This window comes from Nothobranchius furzeri, chromosome 8 (assembly GCF_043380555.1).
Source record: "Nothobranchius furzeri strain GRZ-AD chromosome 8, NfurGRZ-RIMD1, whole genome shotgun sequence".
Classification (NCBI taxonomy): Eukaryota; Metazoa; Chordata; class Actinopteri; order Cyprinodontiformes; family Nothobranchiidae; genus Nothobranchius; species Nothobranchius furzeri.
In genome coordinates this window covers 59487779-59502683 of record NC_091748.1, presented here as the reverse complement: position 1 = coordinate 59502683, position 14905 = coordinate 59487779, and the positions used below count along the sequence as shown (strand labels likewise).

The 14905-nt window shown below is 39.7% G+C and overlaps 1 protein-coding gene across 4 annotated transcripts; it reads right to left on the bottom strand.

Moving 5' to 3' along the window:
* Nucleotides 1-1023: 1023 nt before the first annotated feature.
* LOC107392697 (serine/arginine-rich splicing factor 11) lies at nt 1024-11114 on the bottom strand. 4 transcript variants are annotated; one of them, XM_015970602.3, is made up of 12 exons: nt 10804-11114; nt 6508-6641; nt 3866-3975; nt 3697-3786; nt 3576-3622; nt 3355-3488; nt 3109-3190; nt 2877-2990; nt 2621-2710; nt 2436-2507; nt 2184-2358; nt 1024-1634 (listed from the first exon to the last, which is right to left on the bottom strand). In XM_015970602.3, the coding sequence occupies exons 1-12, from the start codon at nt 10923-10925 to the stop codon at nt 1422-1424; spliced, it is 1383 nt and encodes a 460-aa protein (XP_015826088.3). In that variant the 5' UTR covers nt 10926-11114; the 3' UTR covers nt 1024-1421. The 4 variants fall into 4 exon arrangements, with proteins under 4 accessions (XP_015826088.3, XP_015826089.3, XP_070410275.1 ...); XM_015970603.3 differs by having other exon boundaries at nt 1024-1619; XM_070554174.1 differs by lacking the exon at nt 10804-11114 and adding an exon at nt 4236-4346.
* Nucleotides 11115-14905: the final 3791 nt, after the last annotated feature.

Below are 14905 nucleotides of genomic sequence, written 5' to 3'. Positions count from 1 at the left end.
CATTCAGTTTCTGAATAACGTCAAAGGTTTAACCCAAATGGTGAGTCTGATTACCTGTTTTTGGGGAGATTTCCTCTTGTGCACACAGGATTCTGTGATTGTAAGTTTCCATGGTTACAGAGTTGTATCACTGACTTTTTGGGCACTTTTTTAGATCCACTACAGCGGCTTCTGTCAGCTGAGTTTACAGACACTCGTTTTGAAATTTAAAACCTTTAATTCTGCATCAGAGCTGTTAGGTTTGACCCAGGTGAGCTCACCCTGCAGATTTGTGGGGTTTATGGAAGCCTGCGAGTGGCGATGAGTCTAGAGTTGTGTAGATTAGACAGTTTTTAAACCGTATAACAAACCATGTACTGAACAGTGATCAGAGGATGTCATTCATGCTGTTGACACATTAAACCAGGCTTTTGCTCCGTAGTTGTTTCAGTTGGGTATTTTAACCTTTTTTTAATCCTCTCAACCAATAAGCTTGATATTTCAGCATAAGGAGCAGTAGTGTTTAAATGTAGCATCTTGTGAGTTAATCTGACAAGTTATTAGTTTATAAATGTTGGTACATAGTTGTTTTGATGAGAATATTTTTGTTTTGAGCAATTAACCTTAAACGTCCTTCAGATATGTTGAAACAATCATTCCAGCTGTAAGAAAAGCACAAAGTACCTGGAGTGTGTTTTTGGTGCTGCTGATGGATGACGTTGGTACAAGCTGGTGTCTGCAGGATGGCTCAGTAGTGTTCCCACCTTTTGTAAAAACCAAAATTCTGTTTATAACCTTCTAGAGAGCAGCTAGTGGGAGTGTGCCTCGTCACCAAATGTATGCTTTATCGCTCCTTCCAGCTCTGACTTGACATGTTTTCTGTAGGGTTTCATCCAGCTACATGTCAGTTGTACAACAAAAACTGTTGTATAGCTCTGCAACACTATTTTCATATAAAATGTACTAAAATAAAAATGCTCATATCGAACAGCCTGCTTTTGTCTTCAGTTATTTATAGAAACAGGAAAACGTGATGTCACAAGCTAAGAGTTCAACCTGGTTTTATTGGTTTCCTTAGGAAAATCTGAGACTGTTTTTCATCACAACATGTGTCTACAATCTATAGTTAAGAGCTGAAATGGGTGAGTGCACCATTAAATCCAAATAAAAACAAAACAGGTGAGCAAGGACTCAAGTTTTTACAGAAACAGTTTCCTGTCAGGACTCCGTGGAAACGTGGAAAAGTACAGAAATCAAAGTTTAAAACCACATTTTATGTTACTCATATTTTAGTTGTTTTTACAAAACAGTTTTGCTCGCTCCACTCCTTCCACAGCACTTCTACGGTTAAGACACCAGCCTGTTTCACCCTGTGGGATCAGGCTCGGACATGTGACCTGCCATAAAAATGTAAAAAGAACTGAAGGAGGCGGCGGCTGGGCTCAGTCGCTCATCTCCATGTCCTCCTGATGGTGATCGTCACCGTTTAGTTTGGACTTTTTAGAGACGCGAGCCACGACCCGCTCCATCTCCTCACGACCTTTGGGAGACGATACAGAGTCAGAGTCACTCTTCCTCTCTTCCTCTTCTCCTTTTTCACTGTCGTAACCTTGCTCCTCTTCATCGTAGTCCCGAGTCACCTGTGATGAGAAGAGCTTTAGAAGAAGAGAAAGAGGTACAATTACACCTAATTATTAGCAGTAATAATTATTAATATTTAGTAAAATTTAACTGCTTAAATGCACAGACAATTCCTCACAATCACAACTTCTGACTGAATGAAAGCTGGTTTTCTCAGAGCTACCTCCACTCTGAAGCACAGGGGAGGTTGAGAGATGCTGTGAGAGTGTTTAGCTGCAAAGTCAATTATCTTGACCCAGCATGGAAATTCCTTTATTCCCGTTTATACTCGGGAAGTAAACTTGTTACTGAGATAAAATAGAGAGACATGCTACTGTGCATCAGCAATGAGCTTAAACATAAATAATTCATCTGCACATTCTTTGTAGAGGTCTGTGGAACAATGAGACATCGTTTCCTTTGCAGGTTTGCAAACCCGTGATCAGAGACGAAGATGGCAGCTGTTTGTTGCACTAAACACTGCAGATGGTGTTTTCGTATTTCCCGACAGTATGAGATTTATTTATGGTACTTTTTTAGTCCAGTCCTACATTCATTTTAACATAAGGGTTTCTTTGATGTACCTTGACGTCTCCTTTCTCGCTGTCAGACTTGCGGTCTCGTTCTCGCTCCTTTTCTTTGTTCTTTCTCTTGCTGGTTGAGTGTTCTCTCTCATCTCTGCTGCGGTCTCTGACCTCCCTCCGGTCCCTGTCCCTCTCCTTCTCACGTTCCTTGTCCTTCTTCTTCTCCTTCTTGTGGCTGATAATTTGACGAGTTACACCAATTTTAATTTCTAGTAATTCTGCAGTAAATGAGATAAGAGAAGGAAAACTCACCGTTTGGGCGACGGAGACCTGGAGGGCTTTCTCTTGGGGGACCTGGAAGCACTGCGACTCCTCCGGTACCTCCTAAAACACACACACACTTTGTGATGATCTGCTTCTCTGACTAGAACACCACGAGAACCGAGAGTTGTTTCCTGCTATGCCTCTGAGTCAAATGCTGTAGCAACACCACTCACCGGTTGATGCTTCGAGACCTCCTGGCACTGCTGTAGCTCTTAGGGGGTGTCTTGGACTTTTTCTTGGACTTTTCCTCCTTCCTCTTATCCCTGTTACAGATGAGCACAAAAACAACGGCACACAGTCACAATTACACAAAACTACAAGTCGCTTCTCCCAAACGGCTTCAAAAATATACACCTGCCACATTCCTTTAAAGGGGTCAGGAGAACAGTATGACCTCGACTACACGAGAGAGAACGAGGAGTGGCTGACCTTGATCTACTGCGTCGACTTCTGTCCGGAGAGTGAGTCCTCCTCCGACGAGGGCTCTTGGACCTCCTCCTGCTTCTCGAAAGAGACCTACGCCGAGACCTGCTCCTCGAACGTCTGCTCAAAGGAGTGGACGTTTCAAGAAGATGCACCATCTCATCACTTCATTATCCAGTAAAAATCAAATCTTTTAGACCCCCACCCCCAAAGAACCTGTCAACTCATTTGTCTCTACCTGTGTCTCGATCGAGAGGCGGAACTCCTGCGTCGTGACCGAGAACGGGATCGGGAATGTTTGCGCTTCTCATCTTTCTTACCTGCAGAGAGTTGATCAAACAAATGTGAACAAGGCTTCCTGTTGAAACGCTAATGAGCAGCTCCACTTTGATTATAAAGTAAAACTTCTACATTCAGGGTAAGAAATGGTTAAACAAAACAGCTCTGTGTGTGTGTGAATGTACAGAAACTGACTCAAACTCACTTCCTGGTTCAATAGCAGCAGAAATCAGAGACTGAGCCTCTCGGACTCTCTTCATGGCCTCTTCGATCTCCTTGTTGGAGGCATCTGGTTTTAGACCAGGAGTCAAGTTCAGTCCAGCTGCTAATGGATTCAATCTGCAAGAACAAGTGCCACCAAGACTTAAGACACGTAAATATTTCAAGACAGAGCACAGACAATTCTAGTTTTGGGTATTTTCTCACTTTGGGTCAATAGACTGCATGAGTTTCAGGAAGTCTGCAGAAAGAGCCTGAGAGAAAAAGAAAATGTTCATACTTGATCTTTTTGTTTTATGCAGTGACGCCGACTCCACTGGATCCTCACCTGTGGGTTCATGTTGGGCCCTGCAAGTCCCATTGCAGCTATTTGTTCCATGCTGGGAGCCCCAAGACCTCCGAACGGCGTTGCTGCCATCTGAAACGTTCAACATTTACCCTCTCAACACTACAGAGATTCATTTCATTCCCCCCGCAGTTCAAGTGTGAAAGACTACCGATGCCAGAGGGTTGGGCGTCGGGAGCAGACCTCCACCGGGCATCATCCCCGCCACAGCGTTGGCTGGAGCCATCAGCGACATGGCTTTAGACTCATCAGGAATAACTCCTGGAGAAATACCAGAAGATTTCAGTACACGCTCAGAGAAACAGAAAAAAATAAAACACTCAGACAAGACTTGCAGGCAAGTCACCTGGGTCTAACTACGCTGCAGTGTAAAATAAAAGATAATAAAACTCCACTCTGTAAATCTTGATGGCTGACTTCTTTTTTTTCTTTGTGTGTGAAAATGTAATTTGTGGGATTAGCAGCTATGAGATCAAAAGTCACAATACACATTGTGGTCAACACTGCCAAGATTTGATCACCTGTACTTGTTTTTTAAGTCATGAACCAAACGTTAGCAAGCACAGCCAGTTGTCCAGTGGGATGTGCTGTCAAATTTCATTATGAACAAGCGACTCGCGCCGGCTGCTTCGCTATAAAGCACACAAAAACATTGAGATACAGAAAACAAAGTTCATGATTTGGGTGTGAAGACAGGGATACATTTCAACATCACTTACCAAAACCACTACAGAAACACTAAAGGCTCACGTTTACCTTTTCCAGCCTTTTGTTGATCCCGTGGTTAAATTACACTCGGCAACCAAATTGTTTGGTAATTAAAAGTCCTACTAGGCTTAAACCAAAAGCATGTTACACAAAACACTAAACAGCGTAAATTACCTGTTCTAAACAATCAAATGATTAAAAATATGATCAGAGCTGAAGAGAACCACATAGGAAAATCCTATGAGATTATCACCCATAGCTGTGCAATCTGAAAACAGGCTATTTTTTTATCTTACACGTTTCACATTTTAATAAGAGAGAGAAAGAGACACACACACTCTCACACACACACACACACTCAACACAAAAGACACTTGAGAAACAGGATAAGGCTGCAGAAGACAAAACTGTTGGTGGCATTTCAGCGGGGCCTGGTAAATAGGGCTGGCTGAACCAGGAAAAAGAACTGTAAAACACAACAACAAAAGAAACACCACCGTTAAACGTGAGTCACTGGATCAGGCACACAGCCTGAAGACTTGTGTGTTCATGGTAAATCTGGAAAGTCAGCATTTCAATGCCAAACAGTGTGTTTTCATCTTGATCAATAACCGCACAAAATCTTACCAACAGTCCCACCGTCACCTCATCAGAACAGTAGATCACGATACACACCTCTGAGTTTTTAAAGTCTAGCATGCACATAGTTTACGACTTTAGGGGTGCGACAATCATTTCAGTTCAAAATGTGATTTAACTCCAAGCATCCAGGGTCTTGATGCTTTTTCATTAAGAATGTTTCTTAAACGACTCTCGTGTTTTCACCAGCTGATGTGTGGACCTGCCTCCCTGTGCACGCTCCCACACGGCGGCACCTTTAAGAGGGTGGGGGTGCCGCTCCCATCATGGTTCTAAACTGCACCCAAAAGTAGGTATTCACCCACCAGCGCCTGAAAACCCCTGCAACTTTTTAACTGTAGTGCTTTTATTTTTAGGAGACGAGTGTTTTAGGAGCAGCATTACTAATGTTCTAAGCATAAATGCATTTATTTATTACAAGCATTTTAGAAGGGCATGGTGACTCTACAGTAAGTTTAAACTTGCTGCTGAGTGCTGTTAGCGCAGGCATCAACTGGAAAATGTTTGAGCCTAATTCAACCAACTGATACATTGCAAAAACTGGTTTTCAAAAAAGAACTTTAAATTAAGCCTCCATTTTAGACATTTCACTTTATTTTTCATTCTAAAATAACCTTATCTGCAAAAATAATATAAAATATTTATGAATATGATCAAAATGTCTTGTTTTCAGTAATAATAAACCTGAAAAAGCAGCTTGGCTGAAACAAGAAGAGTCATCTGCTAGTTTACCAAAGAAAAACTAGATAAATTGCATTTCTTGCAGAAATGCTGTTTGAATGCTGGATGCCGAAACTGTTGCAAACATTAGAACAAACAAAAACATTAACATTTCAGTTTATATTTATTGTAAATCTTTAACCAGTCCACCTGCTCTTTTTGGACTAAAATAATAACCAATTATTTAGACGCATGTGAAGAAATGCCCAGCACCCTCTTGCCTGCCCAAAGAATTGAGCTGTGCAGCACTTTTTCGTAAAAAAAAAAAATATACATATACACACATATATATATATATATATATATATATATATATATATATATATATAGATGTCTTGAAGAGAGAGTAAACTATTTTACTGCAGAACAAAAAAAAGAGAAGGGAGCTTGCGAGTATGGGGCTGTTATTTTTTCTAATCTCCTGTTTGCAGCAGAGGACCACTTTCAGCCAGCAAGGAAGGATCTCTCTGCAAATGACTTGTCCACTACGAAAACCACAACACAAATAACAGAGAGAGAAGTTTACAGCTAGATTGTGAAACACAGACACAAATGTACATTTCCCTTTTACATACCTAGAGATGCCAAGCACAACATAAGCTTAGCAAAAAAATAAAATAAAACAAAAATAAAAAAAGGAATCAGCTAATGCTTACAATTCTATCCATTGCACCTACAAATGTGATTGCCATGTGGATGGCAGAAGGACTAAAAACAGACACCCACCTTCAGCAAAAGGAACCACGATCAAAGCTCTGTCCACGAAGACGGTGTTGGTCAAGTGCTGGGACACTCCCACTGACTCGGGCTCATGGAACTTTACAAAACAGACACGTGAAGTCACAGGCAAGGGAGAGTCACTGGAAGAAAACACAGATATGTTGTGCAAAGAAGACAAACAGGGAAAACCAACATGCCTTCTTCATGCTGCTCAGATAACTCATCAGGGATTCTTTTTCTTATCACCGTCCTAAGAGTTTAAGATCACGTGATGGTAATGTTGCTTTTATTAAACCCGACTGTCGAGTTCGAACAAAATTAAGAGAAAATATTTATGAAAATTGTGTGTTTTCCAAAGTGCTCATGATTTCTGAAGTAATGGATTCAGGTTTTATTATTGGAAACATTTTCATTCCTAGCTAAAATGGAGAAAACTTCCCACCAGTGGAATAACCAGACATAATTAATGAAACAGAAAGGATAAACAAAATTATCAACACAAGTGCATCAGCAAATTATTCACAACTACTAATGTTCTGCTTGATTGATGTGATTTATCTGGTTTAGGATTCAGGCACCCTGGGACGTAATTTTGGGGGGGGGACGGGTGGGACATGTCCCCCCCCACTTTTTCAAAAGGCAGTTTTGGTCCCCTGCACTTTTTTCCATCCAAAAACAATGTTACGCTCCATTAAATGGATTTGGTTGAGCACTAGGACCGAAACGGAAACCGGTTTACTATTAGACCCGCCCAAAAGCTAATCTATTGGCTCTGCTGATACTTGCTAACGTATTATTGGCTGTTGCTGCTGTCACTCAAGTTGGAAACAGTCAGAACGTGCTCACGTTGTTTTGCTAGTTTGGAGCCGCTAGGGAACACCGGTACTGAGTCACATCGTTAACTAGACGCTGTGTAATATCAGAGCTCAGCTCAGCTTCCATTACATAACATTTGAATACGTGTTAATTTGTGAGTCTTTGGTAGTTAGGCACAGCCAGGAGGCAGCATGTCAAGAAAACGAAAAGTGGATATAAGAGACTTCTTTCAAAGTCAAAACGTAAGTTGGAACATGTGACAGACCTGCATTAAGCTCAGACTCACCTCCTCCTTCACAAACATACTCAAAACTAACTTTTACAAACTCATCTCCTCCACATAACTGACTCCTCAGACACAATTTGTTCGTATTATTATAATTATTATTATTTTTATTATTACTATTATCATCATAATTATTATTACTAGTAGTAGTAGTAGTAGTAGTAGAAGTGTAACTTCAAAACTTTTATCATTTAACTTTATTGTAAACTTATCTATTGCAATGCATATTTTCACATTAAAAAGCTCTGAAAAATGAACAGTATCATCGTCAACAGATTTTTTTTAAGCTTAATGTCAAAGATGTACACTTTTCATTAGATTTATCTTATTTTTTCCATTTTTTTTTTTGTGTGTTGAAATGCAACAACTGTTTAAACACTTTTAAGGGGAAAAACATATTTAATATGTTTTTATACTCTCAAATGTTAGGGTGATGATCATGTGTAAAACATTAGTTCAGCATGTCCTCTAACACAGCAAATGAACAAACGGCCAGATCTCAGGAGTAGGGCTGCAACAACGAATCGATAAATTCGATGAAAATCGATTACTAAAAGCGTTGGCAACGAATTGCGTCATCGATTCATTGTGTTGCGCAACTCTTCCAAAAGCCCCCTCCCCTCCTGCCCGCCGTTGCGCGCAGACCGGTGGAGAGCCGGCAGGTGTTTGTAAGAGGAACATGGCAGAAGCAGCGAGACCCCAAAAAAGCAAAAACTTCTAAAGTTTGGGAGCATTTTCAGTTAAATCAGGCGAAGACATGCAACGTTTGTAGGTCAGACTTAGCATGGCACGGGGATACTACGGTGATGATGCAGCGTCTTAAACGCAAGCATGTCAGAATCATCAGCGAGGAAGGAGAGAGCTCGGTGTCCGGGTAAGTAAAAAACTTTTCAAAAGTGATTCACCCAAGCCCCGGATTATTACAGGCTAGACATGCCCTAAGCTCGTAAAAAAAGTCTATAAAATTGTAAGCGCGACGCTATTAGATAGGCGGGGGGGGGGGGGAGGACTCGCGCCGCTGCGAACCGGTTCCGCCGTCACATTCCCGCAGAAACTGGTTGATCACACCGGGGCCAGACTACTAACATGTGGTTTTACAACCACAGTGTCCTCACAAGCGAAAATGCTTTTAAAAGGGAGGGAGGAGTCCTAACTGTTGCTGCAGGCGTGTTGTGTGCGTGTAGTTATATACTGGTTAATATATTTTTGGGTTCAGTTGCTTTCATGTGTCCTAATGTGAGTCTATTTGGGATCATTGGAATGATCAGCAGCATTTCTTGATGTGACTTTAAGGCAGTTGCCCAGGGCATCATCACAAGGAGGATGGCATTCATTTACTTTTGTTTTATTTGGTATTTTTCAGTCATTTTTGGAAATAGTGATTAATTCACAGCCTATGTTTAATTTCATTTAAAAATTAGTTGTTTGACATCCCCAGTTATAATAAATGTCTACAGATGAGATCAAACAAAACAGATGAGAATTGCCCTTAAAGAGCAAGTCACCCCCAAATAAACTTTTTTTTGCTGATAAACTAAATAAACGAGTGTCTAATCGTGCTGCAGACACGTGTCGTCAATAATTTGGCACTTCAGTGCATCTTAGTTAAAATTTAAATATTCTGCCTAAAACTGGCAGTGTTGTGCCGTTGTCAGGTAAAAACTCTGCACTGTATTTTAATTTAAATCTGCCACCGCTATTGGCTAAGAAGTATGCTATGATGTAAACTGGTACATTATGATGTCACAATGCTGTCGTGAGCCTGAGTGTGTGTGTATTTGTTAGCGGCTCCGCCCTCTCGGTCTGCCAGGCAACAGCATGTGTTGCATTTTTCAAACATGAAGCGGGAGTGGAGTTAGACTCTGGTAGGGGTTGACTTGCTCTTTAAGCTGTTTAACTTGGACCAAGCATTTTAGGTCACAGATAGGTGTAGCTTAAGGTCTCTGTCTATACACCTTATAAGACAATTTAGGTGATGGCATGTTGGTTTTCTGCTATTGAACTGTTTTCTAATAATGTGTTTAAGTGAAGGAAGGAAGGAGAAAAATAACGTTTCCCTAGCAGTTTTAAAAAATGTCCCTATGTAATCCGATTAATCGTGTCGAGACCCCATCCGATTAATCGATTATCCAAATAATCGTTTGTTGCAGCCCTACTCAGGAGGGACCGTTTATGTATAAATAATTTTTATACTTTTGACTAGGCCTGGGAAAGTAACACATTTTGCTGGATGATATTTTGTCCAACAAATTGTTGATGATAAACGATATTGTCAACATTATCTAGACCAAAATAACCACTAATATAATGTTAATATATCATAATAATGCAAGTACACCCTTTAAAATGCAACAAAGAAACCTTCATTTAACATTGAAATGTCCAGAACCAGAACTTCTAAATGAATAAAAATAACAAACAAAAATTAAATAAAAAAGGAATCTCACTCCCTGTTAGAAAATGTTGCACCAAAAACAATAAAAAAAGACCCAAAACAATAAATACAATGGCCTATCCATTGTCAACAGCCAAAACTGCACTTCAATAAGGATGGAAAAATTATTGAGATGGGCACGTGACGTGTCAAGGGGTCTTTACATAACACCCCCCACCCCAAATCCGCACAAGCCTGCTGTGTCCCCCCCACTTCTGAAATCAAAATTTCGTCCCTGCAGGCACCAACCTAGGGTGAACGCTACCTTTGCTGCGCCCCTGCTTCAGAACACCCGATTTAATTGAATGATTTACCTCTGCTGCACGTTTTTTGCTAATTAACTCAATTTGTACCACGTGTGCTAAAGCAGGAACACAGTAAGCATGCAGGTAGTGGACTCAACGTGGGAAACAATCCTTTTGAATCAAATTAAATGTCTAAACTGCAATATCTCGTTCGTATTTTCTTTATTATTAAAAAATAACCCAAATAAAATTCAAGAATATATTATGCCAAATTTTCTCCAAGACGTTAAGTTTTGTTTCAAACTTCAGTTAAGAGATATTTAAATAACCGTTTGGGAACCCTAATGTTTTTCTAGCATTAAGCTTATTTACCCGAAGCGTGTTATGATCGAGGAGCGACTGGAGGCGCGGGTAAATATTAGCATTAGCAGACAGCGAGGCCTGCTTGTCGCTTTAGGCCTCCGGAAGCCCCGTCTGTGGGCTGGGAAAGCTTTACCTGAGCAAAGCACAAGGATACTCACTCAGGTGGAAACAGTTTGAGCTCTTCTATGATTCCGAGGAATCCAAAGAGAGTCCTCATTTGTTCGGACGTTGTGCTCGGAGAAACATTTGTCACCTGAATGACGTGCGTGTTAGAACTCATTTTTACACAGCAGTAAAAACAAGCAAGCAGTTAAGTTTGAAGTTAGAATCAAAGTATCAAATATTAACAGAGTCAAATTCATCAAGCGAATACAAGAAATGTCTTCCCCCAGATAAAAGGATGTTGATGAAAAATGCGATGGGTAACAATGCAGCTGCCAAATGGCCGCAACTGTCGTGACTACGGAGGCTGCTGTGCTGCCTTCAGGTGTCGTGTTTTACGCTGGTATTTTAGACTTTCTTTAATGAAATCTTGTCCGGTTCTGTTTAGGTTATAAAAGTAGAACACTCGTAGGTTATAGCGTGTTATTACAATGTACAACCCCACTAAGGTTTAAAAAAAGATTTAACTTCGTAAATATGGACATTTTAAACATAAGTAAAATAAAAAACAACAAAAATAAATGTTAATGAAACGCATTTCAAAGTCACTCTTACTCACAATAAGGCTTTTGTAACATGTCAATAGATAACCTATTTATGTAAGAGAGCTCCAACATAAATACAGACAGTATACTGAATGTAATATTAGCAAAATATATTTTCTGTATATTTTCGGGGTCGCGTCTGTCCCCACGACCTCGGAACCGACCCCGGTAAATCGGCCGAAAATTGATGGATGGATGGATATTTTCTGTAAGAATTGGCCATAATGTGACATGACTTTTCTGCAGTTTTATATCTGACATGTTTAATTAGAAAAATATAAACCCATGCTGTTAAAAGTTTGTAACTTCTTATATTTATTTACTTTTAAGCTAAAAGTTTTAACTTAATTTACTGTATTGTTTAAAATTCCTGCGCTTCACCTTCTTGCCACTAGAGAGCGTATGATTTGAGACGTTTGTAGCGCTTTAGCTAGCTGGTGATAGCTCTTGCTGCGCTGGTCGAATTAACCTTTTTGAACACAAATAATTAAAATGGATTTACTAAGTTTCAGTAGTTAAGTAGTTTTTATAAGGGAATGCGTTCTGACATTCTCGTTATTTAGAACAACTATGTTGTTCACCCTCATTTAAACCCCAAAGTATTTTATGTGCGTTTTATTTTGAAGGAACGTACAGGAAAAGCTAGTTGGTTGTGTCTTGTTTAGCTTTATAAACATTGCCTGTAGTAACAGTTTATGTCCGCTAGAGAGCAGAATCCTTCCCCTTGACAGGATTGAGTTGTGTTTTCATCCAGTTGAGCTAAATATAACATGTAAATCCCTTATAGATAGTAGGTAGGTATGTGGTATCAAATCAAATGACAGATTATAAATATTTTAATTAAAGTTTATTTAGACAAAGAACAACCAGTGAAAAAAATTGCATTTCTATTCTGTTGTTGTTTTTTATTTTTTTTTAATAGTTTACACTCATTGTGAAATCCAAATACATAAATGTTTTTCCTGATTGAAAAAAATATGGACCGTTGGTACATAAAAACAGAAAAAAAATTGAAATCAATATCTGTATTAATGTTTGAGTGTTTATTAGACGCAGTTGGGTATTTACTGGTCTTTGAACTAAGAACTAATAGTTTTATATCAGACATGTTTGATTAATAAAATATAAACCTATGCTGTTGAAATGTTGTAACTTAATATACTTATTTATATTACCTAGCAAAACTTAATTTGATTAATTAAAATCCCCTACCTTGGATGTAGTTTTGCCCTGTGGTGAGTATATTCTGGTATGTTTGTAGTGCTGTAACTAGAGCTAGCTACAGCACTACAAAGATGCCCAGTGATGCCCAGAACTAGCACCAGAAAATCTGCTGCTAGTTCCTGCTTTAGCTGATGGATTTAATACTGTTGATCAGTCACAGATGATTGACAGATTTATTGAGTTTTGGTAATTAATTGGTTTGTATAAGTGAAGACGTTCTGGTTTTCCCATTATTTAGACTAATTTACCAACCAAATCATAATGAACATTACATAACCTGCCACTTAATCACAGGTCAGTTTGACCCATGACCTTTCAGATGTAGAACAGTGACAAGTGGGTCTTTGTTTAATTAAGTCTCTCCATCATGTTTACTGGTTCAGTCTGACTTTTGAGCTCTCTGGTGCAGCAACTGAGTTCAGTGAAGAGAACGAACCTCTAGAGGGTTGAACAGACAACGAAAATAGAGCTTAACATTAATTCATTAGTGTTTACTTTGCTGACTTCAGTTTAGTAATAATTCTTAAACAGTGAAGTCTTAGATGATGTGATTGTATAGCCTACTCACAAAGTTTTAAATATGTGTCTTTCAATACATATTTATATAAAATCACAAGATTATTTTTTAAGTGAACAAATGTGTAAATATTGAAAATGTCAGTGATAATCTGGATAACAAACCAAAGAGACGCACCCCGACTGTATTTACAGCTCTTTTAAGACAGAAAAATAATTAGTTGTTTTTATAGATAAGATCCACCAAGACCAGATGAATTCCAGAAGACAGCATTACAGGGGCATTATGGAAGTTTGACAGCCAACACATGTATAGAAATAATAAATTTCTTCTTCATACATTCTCCTGCAATGCTCTGGTCCTGTAGAATGAGCCCTGGCATTTGTACTGTGATTGCCTGTTTTTCTGTAAAATCACAGAAAAAGAGAGCTGTTCGGGTCGAGCAGGCTGCTTCATGCACGTTCACGTTCAGGCATAGTCCGTAGCATTTGCTATAGCTTTAGTCTATGTCGCTGTTCCTAACACCTAGTGACAAAGCTAGCTACATTTTTGAGGACCCTTAGCTACTTTCTGTAGAACTTTCTTCTAGATATTTCCTGCAAATTTGCAACAAAATAGCCATTTTCGCTCCGAACCGTTCTTTGAACGTTGTTTCAGGTGTCATTAAGGATATAAATGTTACAGATACTGTGAATGTTACTAGAGTGTAGCTCACCTTGTAAGATGCCTGACTCCCATGCAGATGACCTGGGTTTGATTCTGGGTGTGAACATAGTTAATTTAGAGTTTCTTTTTTACATTAATGGTATATTTTTTCACAGTAAGATGCCCAAATTTTTATTTGAGACTCACCAAACGGCATTGAATTCACAGACAAAAAAGATGTGGGTTCAACTTTCATTTTGAAGCAATTTTTCAAGCAAGGGAAGGGCATGATCTGAGCATGCAGGAGGACTGACCCATCATAAACCGTTGTTGGCTGTGCTGAAGAGAAAGGTACAGAACCAAATTATTTAATTAATTAGCTGCGCGTTCTCCTGTCCTCTGTCCTCCTGGCCACACACACACACACACACACACACACACACACACACACACACACACACACACACACACACACACACACACACACACACACACACACACACACACACACACACACAAGGGACTGTCTCTGCTGTTATTTTCGTTAAGGAGTGTGCACGTACAGCATGCGCGCCTCGTGCACGAGCCTACTATTGAAGCTGCCGTTACGCTTTTGGCCTGAGGGGGCAATCGCGAGCATAAAAATTCAAAACTCCGTAAAGTCCCTTTAAGAAAAGACACACGAGGGTTCTGGTTAGAGTGTTGTTTTTTTATTTAACATCAGTGTGACGAATGTAGAAAACAAGTAAAACTTTCATTTCCTATTGAAGAACGATTGGCTGCTTAAGGTGGAAAAATGCTGATTTATTTTCTTGTCCATTAGTGCTGAAACTGATTCAGGGAGCGGTTCATATAATGCAGGCGTGAGCCATAGTGGTCCTCTGGGGCTGCTATCTAGCATGTCTTTGTTTTTTCCTGCTCCAACACACCTGATTTTAATCAGCAGGATAACAAAATGTTTCTGCAGAGCAAGGTGAGCTCATGAACGAAAAGCTGAATCAAATGTGTTGGAGCAGGGAAATTACTAAAACACGCTGGACAATGGCCCTCGAGAACCGCCACCCCTAACATGTTGGGACCAGTTTGGACTGGTAAAGGGTTAGAAGGAAAGAGTACGACACATAGTCATACAAATGTCGCCAATTTCTGTCTCTGTGCAGACCAGAG

What these genes read in the sequence shown, in the direction of transcription:
- LOC107392697 (XM_015970602.3), bottom strand. Translation starts at nt 10,925, where the DNA reads ATGAGTTCTAACACGCACGTCATTCAGGTGACAAATGTTTCTCCGAGC. An exon ending in CGCCCAACCCTCTGGCATCG is followed by an intron (nt 3,787 to 3,865) that starts GTAGTCTTTCAC and finishes TGAACGTTTCAG; the next exon opens with ATGGCAGCAACGCCGTTCGG. An exon ending in GCCTCTCGATCGAGACACAG is followed by an intron (nt 2,991 to 3,108) that starts GTAGAGACAAAT and finishes TCCTTTGAGCAG; the next exon opens with ACGTTCGAGGAGCAGGTCTC.